Raw genomic sequence first — 14,978 nt, forward strand, 5'->3', positions numbered from 1 at the left:
GTGAGGAGAAGCGCCGAGATCTCAGCAACAAGGCATTATGTCTATCCTACCTCTCCTATCTAACTTCCGAACAGGACGAGGGAATTCCATGGGACAGCTGGTCTGGGATTTACAGGGATTCTTGGCTTCAGATGAACAAGGGAATGGAAAAAGAGCAGCAAGGAGAAGGAAAATCAACCGCCTCAGGCAGGAGAGATGCACAATTAACAGGATTGGCTGCATTGGCAAAGATGAAGCACAAGATACCACCACTCCAGTCCCACTGGCAGGAGAGATAGATGGGAGGTATGTGGAGGGGCCTAATCTGTCATTGTAGTGGCTTCACCAGATGCCCAGAGGTTTTCACGTAAAAACACAAGCCACAAATGGGGCTTGCAGAGTTTGAGTGGTATTCCGTAGAGTGAATAAAACAGTGCAAACACACCCTTTAAAGGGATAGTTCACCCAAATTCCAAAAATGACATATTGGTTTCCTTACATTGTAAACAGTCTATGGACAAGGTATGACAGCAGTCCATGCTTTGGCACTGTTTCCACATGCTAAGGTTTTTGAATTTGTGGCATTAAATCCCATTCAAGTCATGGGACCGATATTAGCATTCTTTGCGCATCATTTTCTAAACATATGTGACAAATGCTAAAACGTAAAGCACGGATTGCTGTCATACTTTGCCTGTAGACTGCTTACAGGGTAACGAAACCAATATGTCATTTTGTAATTTGGGGTGACTATCCCATTAACATTCAGTTATTCTCCATTAATCTCATGACTTACCTCCTTTCAGTTCATTGAAGTTCTGGTATGACTACAAAGCTATCAAGGAGACAAAACAAACACATCTACAGTAGCGCCAAACGAAAGGCACATCAAAGTTCTGACTTTGCTCTACCACATAGCTCAGGGGCTCATTACGAACGTTGGGAGGTGTGTGCAGTAAACCATAAATTCTGCTTCATTCTGAACCTTGGAGGTACTTCTTTAGTGTATGGAAGGTTTGCGAGACAGGTTTGGTTTTCAGACCATCCTGTGAATATTGATATGCCTGGAGACTCTGCTCTGCTGCAGGTCAATAAAACAATAGCCAATGCATGAAGAGGTCTAAGCCCATTGGCCAGAAGTTGCTTGGATCTGCCTAAATCCGCAGGTCCGGATAGGTTGGTTGTGGAGACATGGTGAATGTGGGGGTGGTGTTTGCTGGTTGGATGAACTGGTTGGTGCACAGTGATAGTGGGAGGATGAGAATGTCAAAGAGCAACATCTTGATTGTGTCACTTCTAATGTATTGGGTGTACTGGATGAGGTGAGAGGAGTCCCAACCCTTCCGATTGTTTCATAACCTCATAACCTGATTGCTATGCTGCAACCCTCCTGGTTTCCTGATGCCTGTTCAGCAAAAACATGGGCATGTCCAACATTGTCCTTCATGTCCTCCTTATATACCTAAATCCTCTTGAAATATACTTTCTGCCTGGGGTAAACGTGTGTTTGTGAAACACCACAATATCAGGTGCACATTGTATTACAGGAGTAGGGGTGTTTAACTTACCTCTTTTGGGGTTTGATTATAGTAATAACTGTATTCGGTCCAATATCAACTGATTTCCAAGCACCTCTTTGAGTATTAATGTGGTAAACCAATGTGTGGGCCTTGATTAATTCATTAGTAAGACTAATGTCTACCTGACAATTAGCTTCAATGGTTTATTTGACCCATTATTACCATGTACAAATGAACAAAACCTTTACAACATTTTGGCATTCATTGGTCCAAAACCTCTCCTCATGGTGACATTAACACGGACACCAACGTTTATTTTATTATTAGCGTCTAAATGTTGCACGAATTTGACAATGTACCATCCATTCTAACAGTTCAAAAAAATATATTTTCATTGCAAAAAAATAGTACCATGCAATGACTCATAATTACATTAACTCATGTCACAGAAATTGTCGTTGAAATGTCATCATTTAGCAATACGGAATTTGCTTTTGTCCTACACATTCTTTTTCAACAGCGTTGGTCTCATGTTGTAAACAATACAGTATGTGCACGCTCCTCTAAGAAGGTGCACATCATCCCTCAGAATAATTGCTAAGCAACCATTACATGAACATGGAAATCATCGTCGTCTTTGGGCTCCATAGAAATCATTAGGGCAGAATAAAGTGGGACAACCGCAGAACGCGGGATATAAAGGTAGATCAAGGAGACACCCTGAGCATCACTATTTCTCTCTATCCTCTTGTTTTGAGACAAATCGTTTTCTGATGGGCCTGGCCCCGGCAGCTAGAGAGGATGGTTGAGTATCATGTGGGAAGCAGGTTGACTGGCAACGCGCTCCTTTTGGAAACATGGAGGAGACATGTTAATGTGGATCTGGTCGAGTAGTATGTTATCGATGGAGAACATCACATGGTGATGACGTGTGGTAAGGGATGACTCAGGGATAGGGTAGTGGTGAGGAGTGGTTGGGTGGGAGGGTTATGAACGATAGAGTCGGCTCAGGTCACATGATGAAGTTCCAGCTATAACGTCAGGGGATTCCATTGGTGAATGGAAGCCCTCCAGGTTTTTAGCTTTGGTGAACATTGGACAGAACACCCACCCACCAAGGCTGAGATAGCAGCCTTTCCATTCACTCACTCACTCACTCACTCACTCACTCACTCACTCACTCACTCACTCACTCACTCACTCACACACACACACATCCACACACACACACACTCACACACACACACACGTCGTTCATACCATATGGCCCCGCCCCCAGACCGAGCACATGGTTTCAGGCACAAACTTGCAATGTGTTACTTGGATGAGACTGAGTGTAGTGGGAGGTGAAGAATAAGACAACAGAAGACAGGTGATGCTAAAATGAACATTTATAATGACTGTTGTTGCTGTCGGAAAAGAATAATCCTTAAAAAAAGATGAAATATATATTAGCACTAGATTGCCGACTTCACTGGTAATCCACAAGTCAATAAACACAACTCACTACTTTTTTTTCCTTTTTTTTTACAAACACAATGCTACAATTACATTAAATATTCAATACTCTTTAAGTCAGTTAATGAATGGTGTTAAAAGCAACCACTAAAATGCTAAAAAAACAAAAAACAATAATTCACCTTTCCAGTCATTCCCTTTTTCTTGTTGTCTTGTAATTTATTAATAGTATATTATAGGTTGAAAATAAATAGCTCATGAAGTGTTATCAGAAAATGAGGCTGGCAGCATAACACTGTGAGTGGAGCACAAAGCTAAGCAATGATATGGTCAGTCCAGTCTCGCTGTGTCAAATGAATACTTTCAGTCAGTTTCACTCTACTAAACTCACTGAGAGAGATATGTCTCAGTCTGCACTACGGGCACCTTTGTCATGTTGGCATTTACATTCACCAACGCCCACCTACAATATGCCTAATTAACATAATCCTAGTTCTAAACTATATCACTTCTATCATGTAAACCGCAGTAACTCGATTGCACTAAAGAGGCCTCAACTTCCTTTTTGTGGTTTGGGATCGACACGTTTTTTTCCCCCTCGTCTTGTGTGTCCCACATTTAGTGTAAGGTGCTGAGTCCAGCAAGTTCTCCACATTGATATCTTCTTACACTACAAAGCATTACAATAACTACGACTCACTCTAAGCGGAACAAAACCACCAACGAATACAACTACGGTAGCAAATGTAAACAATTCTATCAGCTCCAGAACTGAATTATCCTTTACATTTTTATAGCATTTTATCTAAGTGGAGCTAGCATGGCGATAAACAACAACAAGTACAGCAGGTCACACCAATGTCAAGACCACAAGCTACTGTAGCAGAACAAATGAGTAGATGTATGGGGTGCGTCTTTCTTTTCCTCTTTCCACCAAGTGGATTTTATGCTGCCGGCCCCATTCTGTTGAACACGCCTCTCTTTTACAGCTCAACAAAATCTGACAAAAATATTTACAATGAGAGAAAAATGAAATTGTGGAGAAACAGTTTTTTTGTGTTTTTTTTTGTCTGTATTTCTTTTGTGGATGATTTTTCATTCTTTATCTTGGTGAATTGCCCCACTGATAAGAAACAAACAAAAAAAAAATCAAATAATTTCAACTAGAATTGCACAGTCTCAAATAGGTTTGGTGATGGAATGGAGATTTAAATCCAAACAGTTTGATGAACATAGAAGGGGAGGAAGAAGGTCAATAAAGTTCATGAGGGGTGAAAAGTTCAAAGTTCAGAAGACAGAGGATGGCTGCGCAGCTGACGATTACACTCCTCACACCATTCTGAGTGTGGTTAAATGTTAAAGAAAAAAAAATCGTCATTAGAAATGGATTTTTTTATTATTTTTTTCCCATCGAAAATCAAATGGAGAGACTTGGGGGGTGAGGAGAGTGACAAGTGCCCCCAACACTATGGCACACAATCAATGATGTCCTGGAGGTTGAAGAGATGATAGAGAATTAGGAAAAGCAGTTTATGAGAGGTAGCCAGCCTTTACCGGGTTAATCCAGGTCTGCTTTTAGCTCAGGTTTTTTTGTTTTTTTGATCTGTTTCTTTTGGGTAATGTTGAGGCGTCATGACTGACATCATGTTATGGAGGAACATGCTGGCTTCATGGGTGCGTCCAATGGATGTCCAACATACAAGAAAACTCAAAAAAGTTTGGAATGGTACTGTTTTTGTTTGGCACTCGGGAGAAACTCGAGGAGGAGGAGGAGGTGGGTGGGGGGAGGGGGAGGGGGGTTTGGTGGTGTGGCGGGATCGGAGCAGAAGTGTGGGGGAGTGGTTGGAAAAGGAGGGGCAGTGAAAGTGCAAAAAGGAGAAAAGGGGGAGTAAACAGGGTACACATGAATGGCATTTTGTTATAATTGGTCTAGGTTAGAGAGCGTAGCACAAATAAAAAACAGGAAAACAATAAAGAGGAACTGAACAGTGATATGACAAATGCAGTCTAAAATTGCTGGTGCTTTGATGGGGTACAAGCTCAAGAGTGTGACCCTGGGTTCCGTGAATGTCTGGCTACGGGTGGTGGGTGCGGGTGAGAGCGAGGAGGGCGGGGGGTTAGGGCATTGTGAGGTTTTGGAGTTGAGCACTAGTAGCCACACACCCACTGAAAATAAATGATGTCACCTGTAGCAGGTGAACCATAAGTTTGCATTCCTCTGCACATCACAAAACAGATCTGTTCACCCAGCAACATGGAGACGACACCATGATGCTGACCTACTGCAGACACACAGACACAAGAGCCAGACAATAGCACATGCACAGCAAGGTACTACACTATTGCACAAAACCCCCATCTCAGCTTACTCTACAGAGCTATACAGCTATACATGCTGACATTCTATTGCAACTGAGGCATCGCTAGGAACAGGGATGCCAATTTGGTTATAGTTTAAACTGAGTGTCCCTTTTTGACACTAATCTAGATCATTGAACGCTTGAGAAATATACAAAAGACAAGATCCTGTGTTAAATGAGAAAAAGCTATGTTTTCTTGTGGCTGACCAGCTTTTGTGATTTACAATCCCTTTTTGAGCATGCCGACACCACTCAGTTGTCTAATGGTGAAACTGAATGACAGTCGGGCAATGGACAACATGGGGAATATTGGCAATATTTGTCATTTTTTTTCTCTCCCTATGACTTTTTGTTGCAGAAAGTGTAATCATGTCATGAGACCAAATTCACCGAACAGAGAGTAAAACACACCTTGTCCCAAATTCTGGAGAGAGACCAGGGGGATTGAGAAATACAAAAGCCGAGCAGCAACAGAGCGTGAAAAAAACATGGTGCCTACACACAGCCTGGCTTGATACTTCAAAACACTTTTCCTAGTTTCCTTTCAGGAGATGGGGGTTTAAATGAGAACTCTGTCTAAATGAGAAATATAAAGCGCATATTTACATCAAGACAAGAGCTCAAGCTCAGAGGGAGCCAGAAGGGTAAACAGATGGTTAGAATGACACTAGGGCCAGATCTGGCCTTACCTGATGTTAGTTATTCACACAAAACACATGGACACTCAAGCCCTGAAGTCATGATCGAAGAGTGATATGCAAACTTATGCAGAGGTGAGTACATTCATGGACAATATCTCGGTATCTATGGTAAAAAGCATAAAATGTGATCCGGAATTAAATAATGCAGTTTTAGTAAAAGAAGCACAACCAACAAAACCCCCCCGAATTGTTTCATGTTTGATCAAAAGTTTGTTCCTATCTCTCTAAGAATGTTTAGATGCCTAGACAATGTTCTCACAAAATACTCATCCAGTCATACAATCTAATTACACTGTGGCCTTGCTCTACTGGACGATGTCCCTGCATGTGTTTAGTGAAAACTACCCACGTTTGAAAATGTATCAAGGAAAATTAAATTGCTTTACCATTGTTGGCATGCAAAGATTTGTCTTCAAAATGAACAAAACACACCGCCTAATTTTTTTTTTTGTACAATTTTTGTTTCTTACATTTTTTTGTTGTCCACGCTTCACTTTGATATCATGCAATATAGACGTGCAAAAAAGATAACATCTATCTCCACAAAATACATTTTCAGAACTATAAAAGGCTGTATTAAGAATGTTAATATCATGTGTATCATTAACCATGCTAATCTATCTATACGTTGATTCTTCTGGCCCAGGAGTCTAAGTACTGTAGAATTCAAGGAAATTTGGATTACTGGCTAACAAGATGGCTCCCTTCCTTCACAATCCCTTATTTTATGTCACATAGTAGTAAAGAGGGCATTAAAAGGTTTAACTAAAAAGCTTATTTTTTAATTTTTTATTGATTTTACTCACACACAAAAAAGTATCTTGTACCATTCCCTTCTATTTACAATTATAAATATGGTTCGTTTGGCACTTTTCACATTATTTTTCTTATAAAAGTATGTTTCCTTTCATGTAATGTTTTTTTAAATCAGGCGCATTTCCCGTTTCAGTCTTTAAAGATCTATTTTGGCACAGGTTTATTTGTTGAGTTTGTTTTTACAGTAATTATTATCTTATCAGCATGTATAGCATTTAGTACACCTCTGGGAACTACAACATCCTGCTAAACGACCAATCAGATATGTCTTAACTTTATTTTTAGTACATCACTTATTAAATAGCAGCAATTTCACAAATTAAAAAAGTTGTAATTAGGTAAATCTATTTAACATCTAGGTAAATCCAAAGCTTTGACAACAGACAGAATAAAAAGACAATACAAGGACAACATGCTACTACGTATATTGCTTCCAGTACTCATCACATTTTATCTACATCCCCTAAATTACAAACCAAACAAAAATGGACGCCCTAAAACCCCATCATAATGGGGTAATTTTGTTGAATTTGATAAAAAGATAACAAAGCCATCCTTTGACGAACTTTGTTGGCACCTTCTCGAGATCTCCAACTACAGGTATTTGATATTGTTGTATTTGATATTGTTCACATTGATTTGTCACAGTTTTAGTATCGCTTATATCCAGTAATCTCTGTCATATCTTCATTACTTCAACAAGCAGTATTTCCCTTATTCTACTCGCAATCTATGTGAATGTGTTTATGAATGTACTGTATGTATCTGCCCATGCATTCCAAATGTAGCAAAGTGCTTTCACTCCTGTCAATAACATACAATATAAAATATGGTTTCAAGCCACTGGCCATTGGATTGACAGAATTAAGTCAGCTGGTATCTTTCTCTCTTAGTTGCCTGGTTGCAGGTTCTCTTTCCTACTTCCACTGTCACCTACTAAGTTGTTCTCACTGCTGCTGGCAAAATGGTCACTAACTAGTCTCTCATGCTCAGCACTACAATCAAGGGGACGCTGTCCTCTCTACCCTCAAAGCACTAGGAGACTCAGAGAGTCATTGTTTTGGAGTAGTTGTGGTCTGGAAGGGCAAGCAGACATGCATCGCAACACCAGACACGATCACCCATGGAGAGATGTGAGAGGGGGGCTCTGGGTTGATGTGTAAGAATGGGGTGCACGGCGGTACAAGGGTTGGGGGGTGAGGAAAGTGGATGGTATTAGATGGGAATAAAGAAGACTCCTTACCAATCTGTCGAGATACGCGCTTCACTGTCGCTCCATTAGACAATAGAGAAAACGTTCCAATGGCGAATACTAGTGAGAGCCCACCATTGGATAGATTGCCTTTACATTACAGTGTCTAAATGTCCAATTGGGGAGATAGGTTCCCTTACCAGACCACGTTAGATTGTTTAGGGTCGACCAAAATGTGCCCCCCCTCCTCCTTTGGCATTTTAGAAGTCATCACATTTTAGGTTAGCCAGCCATTTTCAGTTGGCTAACAGAATATATAAATTTCAACTGTTTGTGAAAACAGCAAATATAAAAAAGGGAAGTCGGATGATTAGAGCAACCCTGTCAAAATTGGGATAAGACTCCACATACCTCCAACTATTGTTGTCTTTGAATAGCAAAAGCTGAACATGCACACTTGCCACCCCCCCCCCCAATCCCATCCTATAATTAGAGACTGTTTCTACAACCACATGACTTTCATTGCCAAACTGAGTCAAAACGCATCCAAAGCCTCAACCCAGGATCCCGGTTTCAACGTAGTGTTTAGAAACATGAATACTCGTTCCTCGTCTTGCATATCTAACTGAGAACTGATACTGTATTGCAAATAGAGTTCTGTTCATGAGATATGATTAGTCGCCTGGTATTCCATGTGCGTACATTTCCCTGACATAATAACGCACACGCCTGTGACAAAGCTCCCCTACAGAACACAACCCTGACCTCATGGGCAGAGAAAACGATCCCCACACTTCACAGTGCATTAAGATCAACTTCAGTGTACTCCGATTGCAAGAAAAAAAAAGATAAAAAAACAAACAAAATCATAGCAGCTTATAGGTTAGTGGGCAGTATCCATTGCATGGAACGTGTAGTGGGAGGTCCCTGCAGTTTGCCAAAAGCAGAATAACCCACAACCATTAGACTTAGCTGTCGTTAACGCCCAACATACCGTAGCACGTTACATTCCCCCCATTCATCGTGGACAGTTGAACAGAGCAATTATTAGGGGAAAACAACTTCTAAATATGCACTGTGTTCAATACCTCTGCTCGCCACAAGACAAGGCCTGGCAAACTGCATGGACCCTAGTGAGATCAACTTTCTCATCTTCAGTGTTTCTATTTCTCAGTAGTATGTACGTTTCCTGGCGGGGCCACCACCTCTAGGTTCTAAGTGCCCCCGTTCCTGGTCTCTCGCCTGGCCTGTCTAGACAGAGTGTTGTTAAGAGTGCCACAGGCAGAAGAGCAGTGCTCGCTGGATATCTCAGTGGAGACGCCTATGGCCCTACAGTCCCAACAACACTTTGGCTTTTCACAATGTTGAGGGACGCAGGCTAAACCGGAGGGAGGAGAGACATCTGAGCTCAGACAACATTGAAACAACTTTGGGTTGGCGTTTTTAGAGCGTTTCGGCCCCTGCCAGAATGTGAACGGTGCTCTTGGGCCCGTTGTGCAAGTGGCATTTTCATTTTGACGCTATCTATGTATATACTGTAGAGACTAGTCTGCTTGATTTCACCGTAATCTGCCATGTAGATATGTTATAATCCCTTTATAGCACTGAAATGACATCATGTGTGTGTGTGTGTGTATGTGTATGTGTATGTGTGTATGTGTGTGTGTGTGTGTGTGTGTGTGTGTGTGTGTGTGTGTGTGTGTGTGTGTGTGTGTGTGTGTGTGTGTGTGTGTGTGTGTTTTAAATGGAATATTTACTGTCCTGCTCTTTGCTGGATATCAAAGTTGACCCTTACTCTTCATCATCACTGCAGTGGTGCTTATGCTCCATTTCTTACTGGACTTAAATAAGACATACTGTATATTACACTATGTGACATGTTATTAAATCCACTTAAATGAAACAAATCAAATCAAAAATAGTCTTTTACATTCATGTCAACCTGAATTTACAGATAAAAAAAATAAAGAAAAATAAAATGAAAATACCAAATGTTATGGGCGAAATCATATTCATAAATAATGACAATGATATCGATAATAATCATAATAATAATAATCATAATATCAGACTGCAAACCGTGTTGAGAAAAATGCCCCGATCTCTATATGTACTCTTGCGCTACGCTAGAATTCTGACCCAATGAGATGCACCATGCGTCTCTGCCTTCGTCCTACATACGAAACACAAGCATCCCGGATATATAAATATGGAGCGTGGCATAGCATGCATCTGGTTAAATCAGAACCTAAGGTGCGAGGCTATAGGGGGTACGAGGATAATCCATGTGTGGAAGCCTTGGGCACATCTCTTCCCCCCCTTTGCTCAAAACAGAGTGGGGGTGGCTGGGAGAGGGGCGAGGGATCGGGGCATGGAGGGGTATGTCATCAACTACAGGGATTTTCCTTAGATCTCTAACCAAGCACTGGTTTGCAGTCTTATCAGACCCTTGTAGGGGGAGGGCGAAAAGTGGGGGGCAGGGTAAGGGGAAAATTGAAATTGAAGGCAAATCTGAAGAAAAACATCAGTGAGCTACACAGGAATGGGGGTGGGGGTGGGGAAGGGGCTGATTCCATGGGGGTCGGCCCCCAGTACCCCCACCTCCCCCCTTTTCCAAACTGTAGCGCGGCAGCATGCCAGTTTAAAATCGCATTCACCACTGTCCGGAGAATACACAAACAAACAGAAAACAAATGAACTAGAAAACAAAACAAACAAAAAATCCCGAAACATCAAGACTTAAGTAATAAAACCGTATTTACATTTTACACCTTATTTTCCTTTGTTTTCCGCGGTACACTTTCTCCTCTCTCCCCGAGCGAATTTTTGCGTCGCATCATTTTTTGAATACTGAAACACCAAAAAACGGGTGGACGATTCCTTCCAACATTCTTGCTCTCCTCTCCCTTTCTCTCTCCCTTTGCATTCCTCCCCAAGCCCCCACTCGTTTTCTTCCTTTCCATTCTCATTTTCTAGCCCACCTTCTGTGGGTTGGTGGCGCGCACACCCTGCTCATACGTGATCCTTTGGCTGATCAGATACTGAGCTGCCTGCGTTGACGCCGGAGAGCCGGTTATGGTAACTTTACGGTTCCGGGTGCCGGGAATGAACTCTCCCTTTTTGGAGATCTGGATCCGGGCTCCAGTCAGCTCCTGGTACTCCACTAGCGTTTTCCCTCCTTTCCCCAAGATGGCTCCTACCAGGTTTTCGGGAACAGCGATCTCCACCACGTCCTTGGCCCCCTCCTGCATCTGCTTCTCAGTGGCCATCAGGGATTGTGCCATCAGCGGGGACGAGGCGCTCAGGTAGCCATTGGTTGCCCCAGTGGCCGCGGCCAGCGAGCCCAGGGTGAAACCTCCCAGGGAGGCGGCCTGGTGGCTTGCGCTGGTGGAGGCATCGCTGGCGTAGGACGCCAGGAGGTTAGCAGCGGCAGCCGCGGCAGGGTTAGCGCTAGCCGCTACGGCGGCCAGGACTCCTGAGGCCGCGGCGGGGTTGAGCCCCAGGCCCAGGGAGTTGGTGTTGTAGCCGTAGCTGGCTAACGTGTTGAGGGCCGAGGTGATGGTCAAGAGGTCGTTGCCTGAGAAGCTGGGACCCATGGTGGTGGGGAAGCCGCCCATACTCTGCATGGTGGCTTGACCCAGGAGGCTGGAGGCTGTGGCAGCGGCGGCAGCAGCAGCAGCGGGGTTCACCTCAGCTGAGTTGGCGTAGGGGGAGCCGGTGGGGTTGGAGTTGGCCACAGGGCCAGAGATGTTGGAGTAGCTGATGTTGAGGCAGCTGCTGCTCTGGGGGTCCTCTTGGATCTTCTGAACGATGATCTCCACGGCTTTACGGTTCTGCTCGGGCTCTCCGCTAATGGTGACCACGCGCTCCTGCAGGTTGATGCCCTCTGGTTTTTGGGAGAGCTGCACCCAGGCGCCCGACTGCTCCATGACCGCCTTGACTGTGGCTCCACCTTTACCAATGATCAGACCTGCTGTGCTGTTTGGTACTATCAGCTTGGCCTGGGGAGAGGAGCAGAGAGAGAGAGGACATAGAGATGGTTACCACACTGCTTTAACATTGTATCTCCACATGACAGAAGTGTGATATCAATTGAATGGAGGAAGGGACTGGGCGAGGGAATGGAAGAAAAGAGATAACCAAGATAAGAACTTGAAATAGCCCGGAACAATGGAGAAGGACGTAAGATAACCAACAAAGAGTGAAAATAGGGAATATATGTTAGAAATACCTGACAGACAGAGAAAAAGAGAGTGAATCAAGCTTGAAATAGAGGGGGCTAGTTAAAAGGGGGGAAAAAGCACAAAGGTGGGGATACACTCAAGATATTTTTTTTATGGCGTAGCATAGGGGAAAAATAAGAGTGAGTTTTTTTTTACTCCTTCGACCAAACAATATAACATTGACAGAGAGAGTAGTTTCTGGGAAGAAAGGGAGAGAGAAAGAGTGTATTTTGTCTCTTTGTTTCCGAGCTGTGAATCTGTGGTTATAAAGAGGCTCCTGGTGAAAAGCATCTACTCCCAGGGGTCAGTGTTACCATGGAAACACAGCTCCAGCATTCAAGGGGTACTGAAAGGGAGTCGAAGCGATGCGTAGCAACTAGACCCCCCCCCCCCCCCCCCACACACACACACCAAATCCACACAAGCGTACACGCACACATACACACTACACAATTCTCCATACAACTATGTGTATACTATGTGCTGTATTAACAGCATACATTCTCACATAAACACCCTTATTGAAACATATTCACGCATTCACTGTCCTTTGTCTTACAACTTTAGAGAAAAGCTGCCAGCTGGGCAGAGAGTAAGGAGGGGGGGGGATGCTTTTTTTCTTAATAAGTACAGTACTTTATATGTACTTGATAAGGACCACAAATTATTTATGATCGTTAAATGCACTGTAGTGGTATTTTGAACGAGGGTAGATTTGCACCAAAGCAAGTCACACAATGTTCTGAGTAAACCTACTCGGTAGGGATGATACATGAGAGGAGTTTCTGTTCTAAAGTCTCACAGGTTACCTACGATATGTCCTTATCATACAACGTGGAAACGGTTACAAAACTATTCTTTCAATATATTTGACAGAAATGTCAAAAGAAAAGTAAGTGAGTGTTGATTGGTTGGAGGACAAGGCAAAGAAAGGAAGGAACAAAGAGAGACGTGTGTGTGTGTGTGTGTGTGTGTGTGTGTGTGTGTGTGTGTGTGTGTGTGTGTGTGTGTGTGTGTGTGTGTGTGTGTGTGTGTGTGTGTGTGTGTGTGTACAGGGGAAGTATGGGGCTAGTAATTGGCATGGACTCCATGTTTCTCCTTTTGTGTGGCTGGATTTGATCTTTACACGTTCTCAATGTTTGCTGCAGTCCTCCATCCATAAACATTTCTTTACAGAGGCGCTGCTGTAACCTTGATTCTGTAGCCTTGCTGGCTGTGGTACATTGCAGTGTATTTACATAGAAATGGGAAATTAACAGAAGGCAGGGACAGAGGGAGATCAAGACTTGACTTCAAACTATTAAACAACAAATGTTATTCTGTGTTTGTAGTCAAATATTTTATTCACATAATTATTTGTGACAGCAATGAAGATTCACCATGCATTGGAATTGAGGGATTATTTTTGGTTTAATTTTTTTTTGTTAAATAAAAAAAACACATTGATCGGTCCCCATATGGATAAGTGCCATCTAAATTGGTCTTGGCTCATCCAGTTTCTCACAACCAATTTTTCACAACATTCCCCCTAATTTTCATACAAACGTGTGTGGTTCAGTGTTGAGGCAAAAACGTTTCCCTCTTTTTCGTTCAAAGCACACATTAGAGACGCGGCTCAAAACAACTGAGTGAGCGAGAGAACGAAGAATCCTTTTCATCTTCTACATTGCACATATACATACACACACACACACACACACACACACACACACACACACACACACACACACACACACACACACACACACACACACACACACACACACACACACACACACACACACACACACACACACACACACACACACACACAAATGTTGCATGTTGTTGGATTGGACGTGTAATGATTCAGATGGGACTTGCCTCCTTAAGATTAGAAGAAGCAGTGGAATAAATAGCTGAATAGTGCGATGTATAAAACCCATTACTGCTAATGATGAGTCTCAAGGACCACATTCAGCTCTTCAATATTTGATAGATATTCAAACTTGTATTTGTCTTTCTCTCATAAATCCTTTACCCCACATGCAGTTTCTAAAGCATTCTTTTTTTTTTTCTTTGTCGCCGTCGAGTTTCCCTCGCCATGTCATGGGCGGCCATTTTAGTCTAAAATAATCGTCCTCATCCCCGAGAGTTATAGCTGACTTTCATTTTTTTCATGCTTTTTTTAATAAAGGCAAGAACATTTGGCCTGTGCGTCGGAGCAAGCTGCTGATTAAAATGTAGGCTCTTTAGCGTGGGGTAAGAATAGAGCAACGTTGACAGATACGCTGGGCTAATTCTGCTGAATGTGTGTGTCTAATGTTCAGGCAGACTGACAATGAAACCTCCTTCCCCTTCGTTCAAAGACAGAGAGCTAGACAGAGAGAGAGAGAGAGAGAGAGAGAGAGAGAGAGAGAAGAGAGCGAAAGAGAGCGAAAGAGAGCGAAAGAGAGCGAAAGAGAGCGAAAGAGAGCGAAAGAGAGAGGGGGGGTTGTGAAGGAGGAGATTGAGAGGATAGCGGGAGGGGTGAGAGAGAAAGCGAAGATGAGAGAGACCTGCTGCCGTTTCATCAGCCGTGGCTAGTCATTCATTATGTACTGTGTGTGTATGTGTGTGTGTGTGTGTGTGGGGGGGGGGGGGGCTGGGGCTGCGCTGATGGGGAGCAGGGATAATAAGGATGGGGTGTGCTAAGGCATGGAAATATGTCAGAACCAGCTTTTGGAGAAAACAAAACAAACATACCCCAA

At 43.0% G+C, this 14,978-nt stretch overlaps 1 protein-coding gene across 3 annotated transcripts in view; it reads right to left on the reverse strand.

The window, feature by feature from the left end:
- Positions 1-1,688: 1,688 nt before the first annotated feature.
- Positions 1,689-14,978, reverse strand: part of nova2 (NOVA alternative splicing regulator 2) — a 58,550-nt gene continuing 45,260 nt past the window's right edge. For all 3 annotated transcript variants that reach the window (XM_064984352.1, XM_064984351.1, XM_064984350.1), the window contains one exon: positions 1,689-12,027. In XM_064984352.1, the coding sequence (XP_064840424.1) occupies positions 10,999-12,027 (1,029 nt within the window). In that variant the 3' untranslated portion in view covers positions 1,689-10,998. The remainder of the gene's footprint in view (positions 12,028-14,978) is intronic.

The sequence above is a fragment of the Oncorhynchus masou genome, chromosome 13 (assembly GCF_036934945.1).
Source record: "Oncorhynchus masou masou isolate Uvic2021 chromosome 13, UVic_Omas_1.1, whole genome shotgun sequence".
NCBI classification, from domain to species: domain Eukaryota; kingdom Metazoa; phylum Chordata; class Actinopteri; order Salmoniformes; family Salmonidae; genus Oncorhynchus; species Oncorhynchus masou.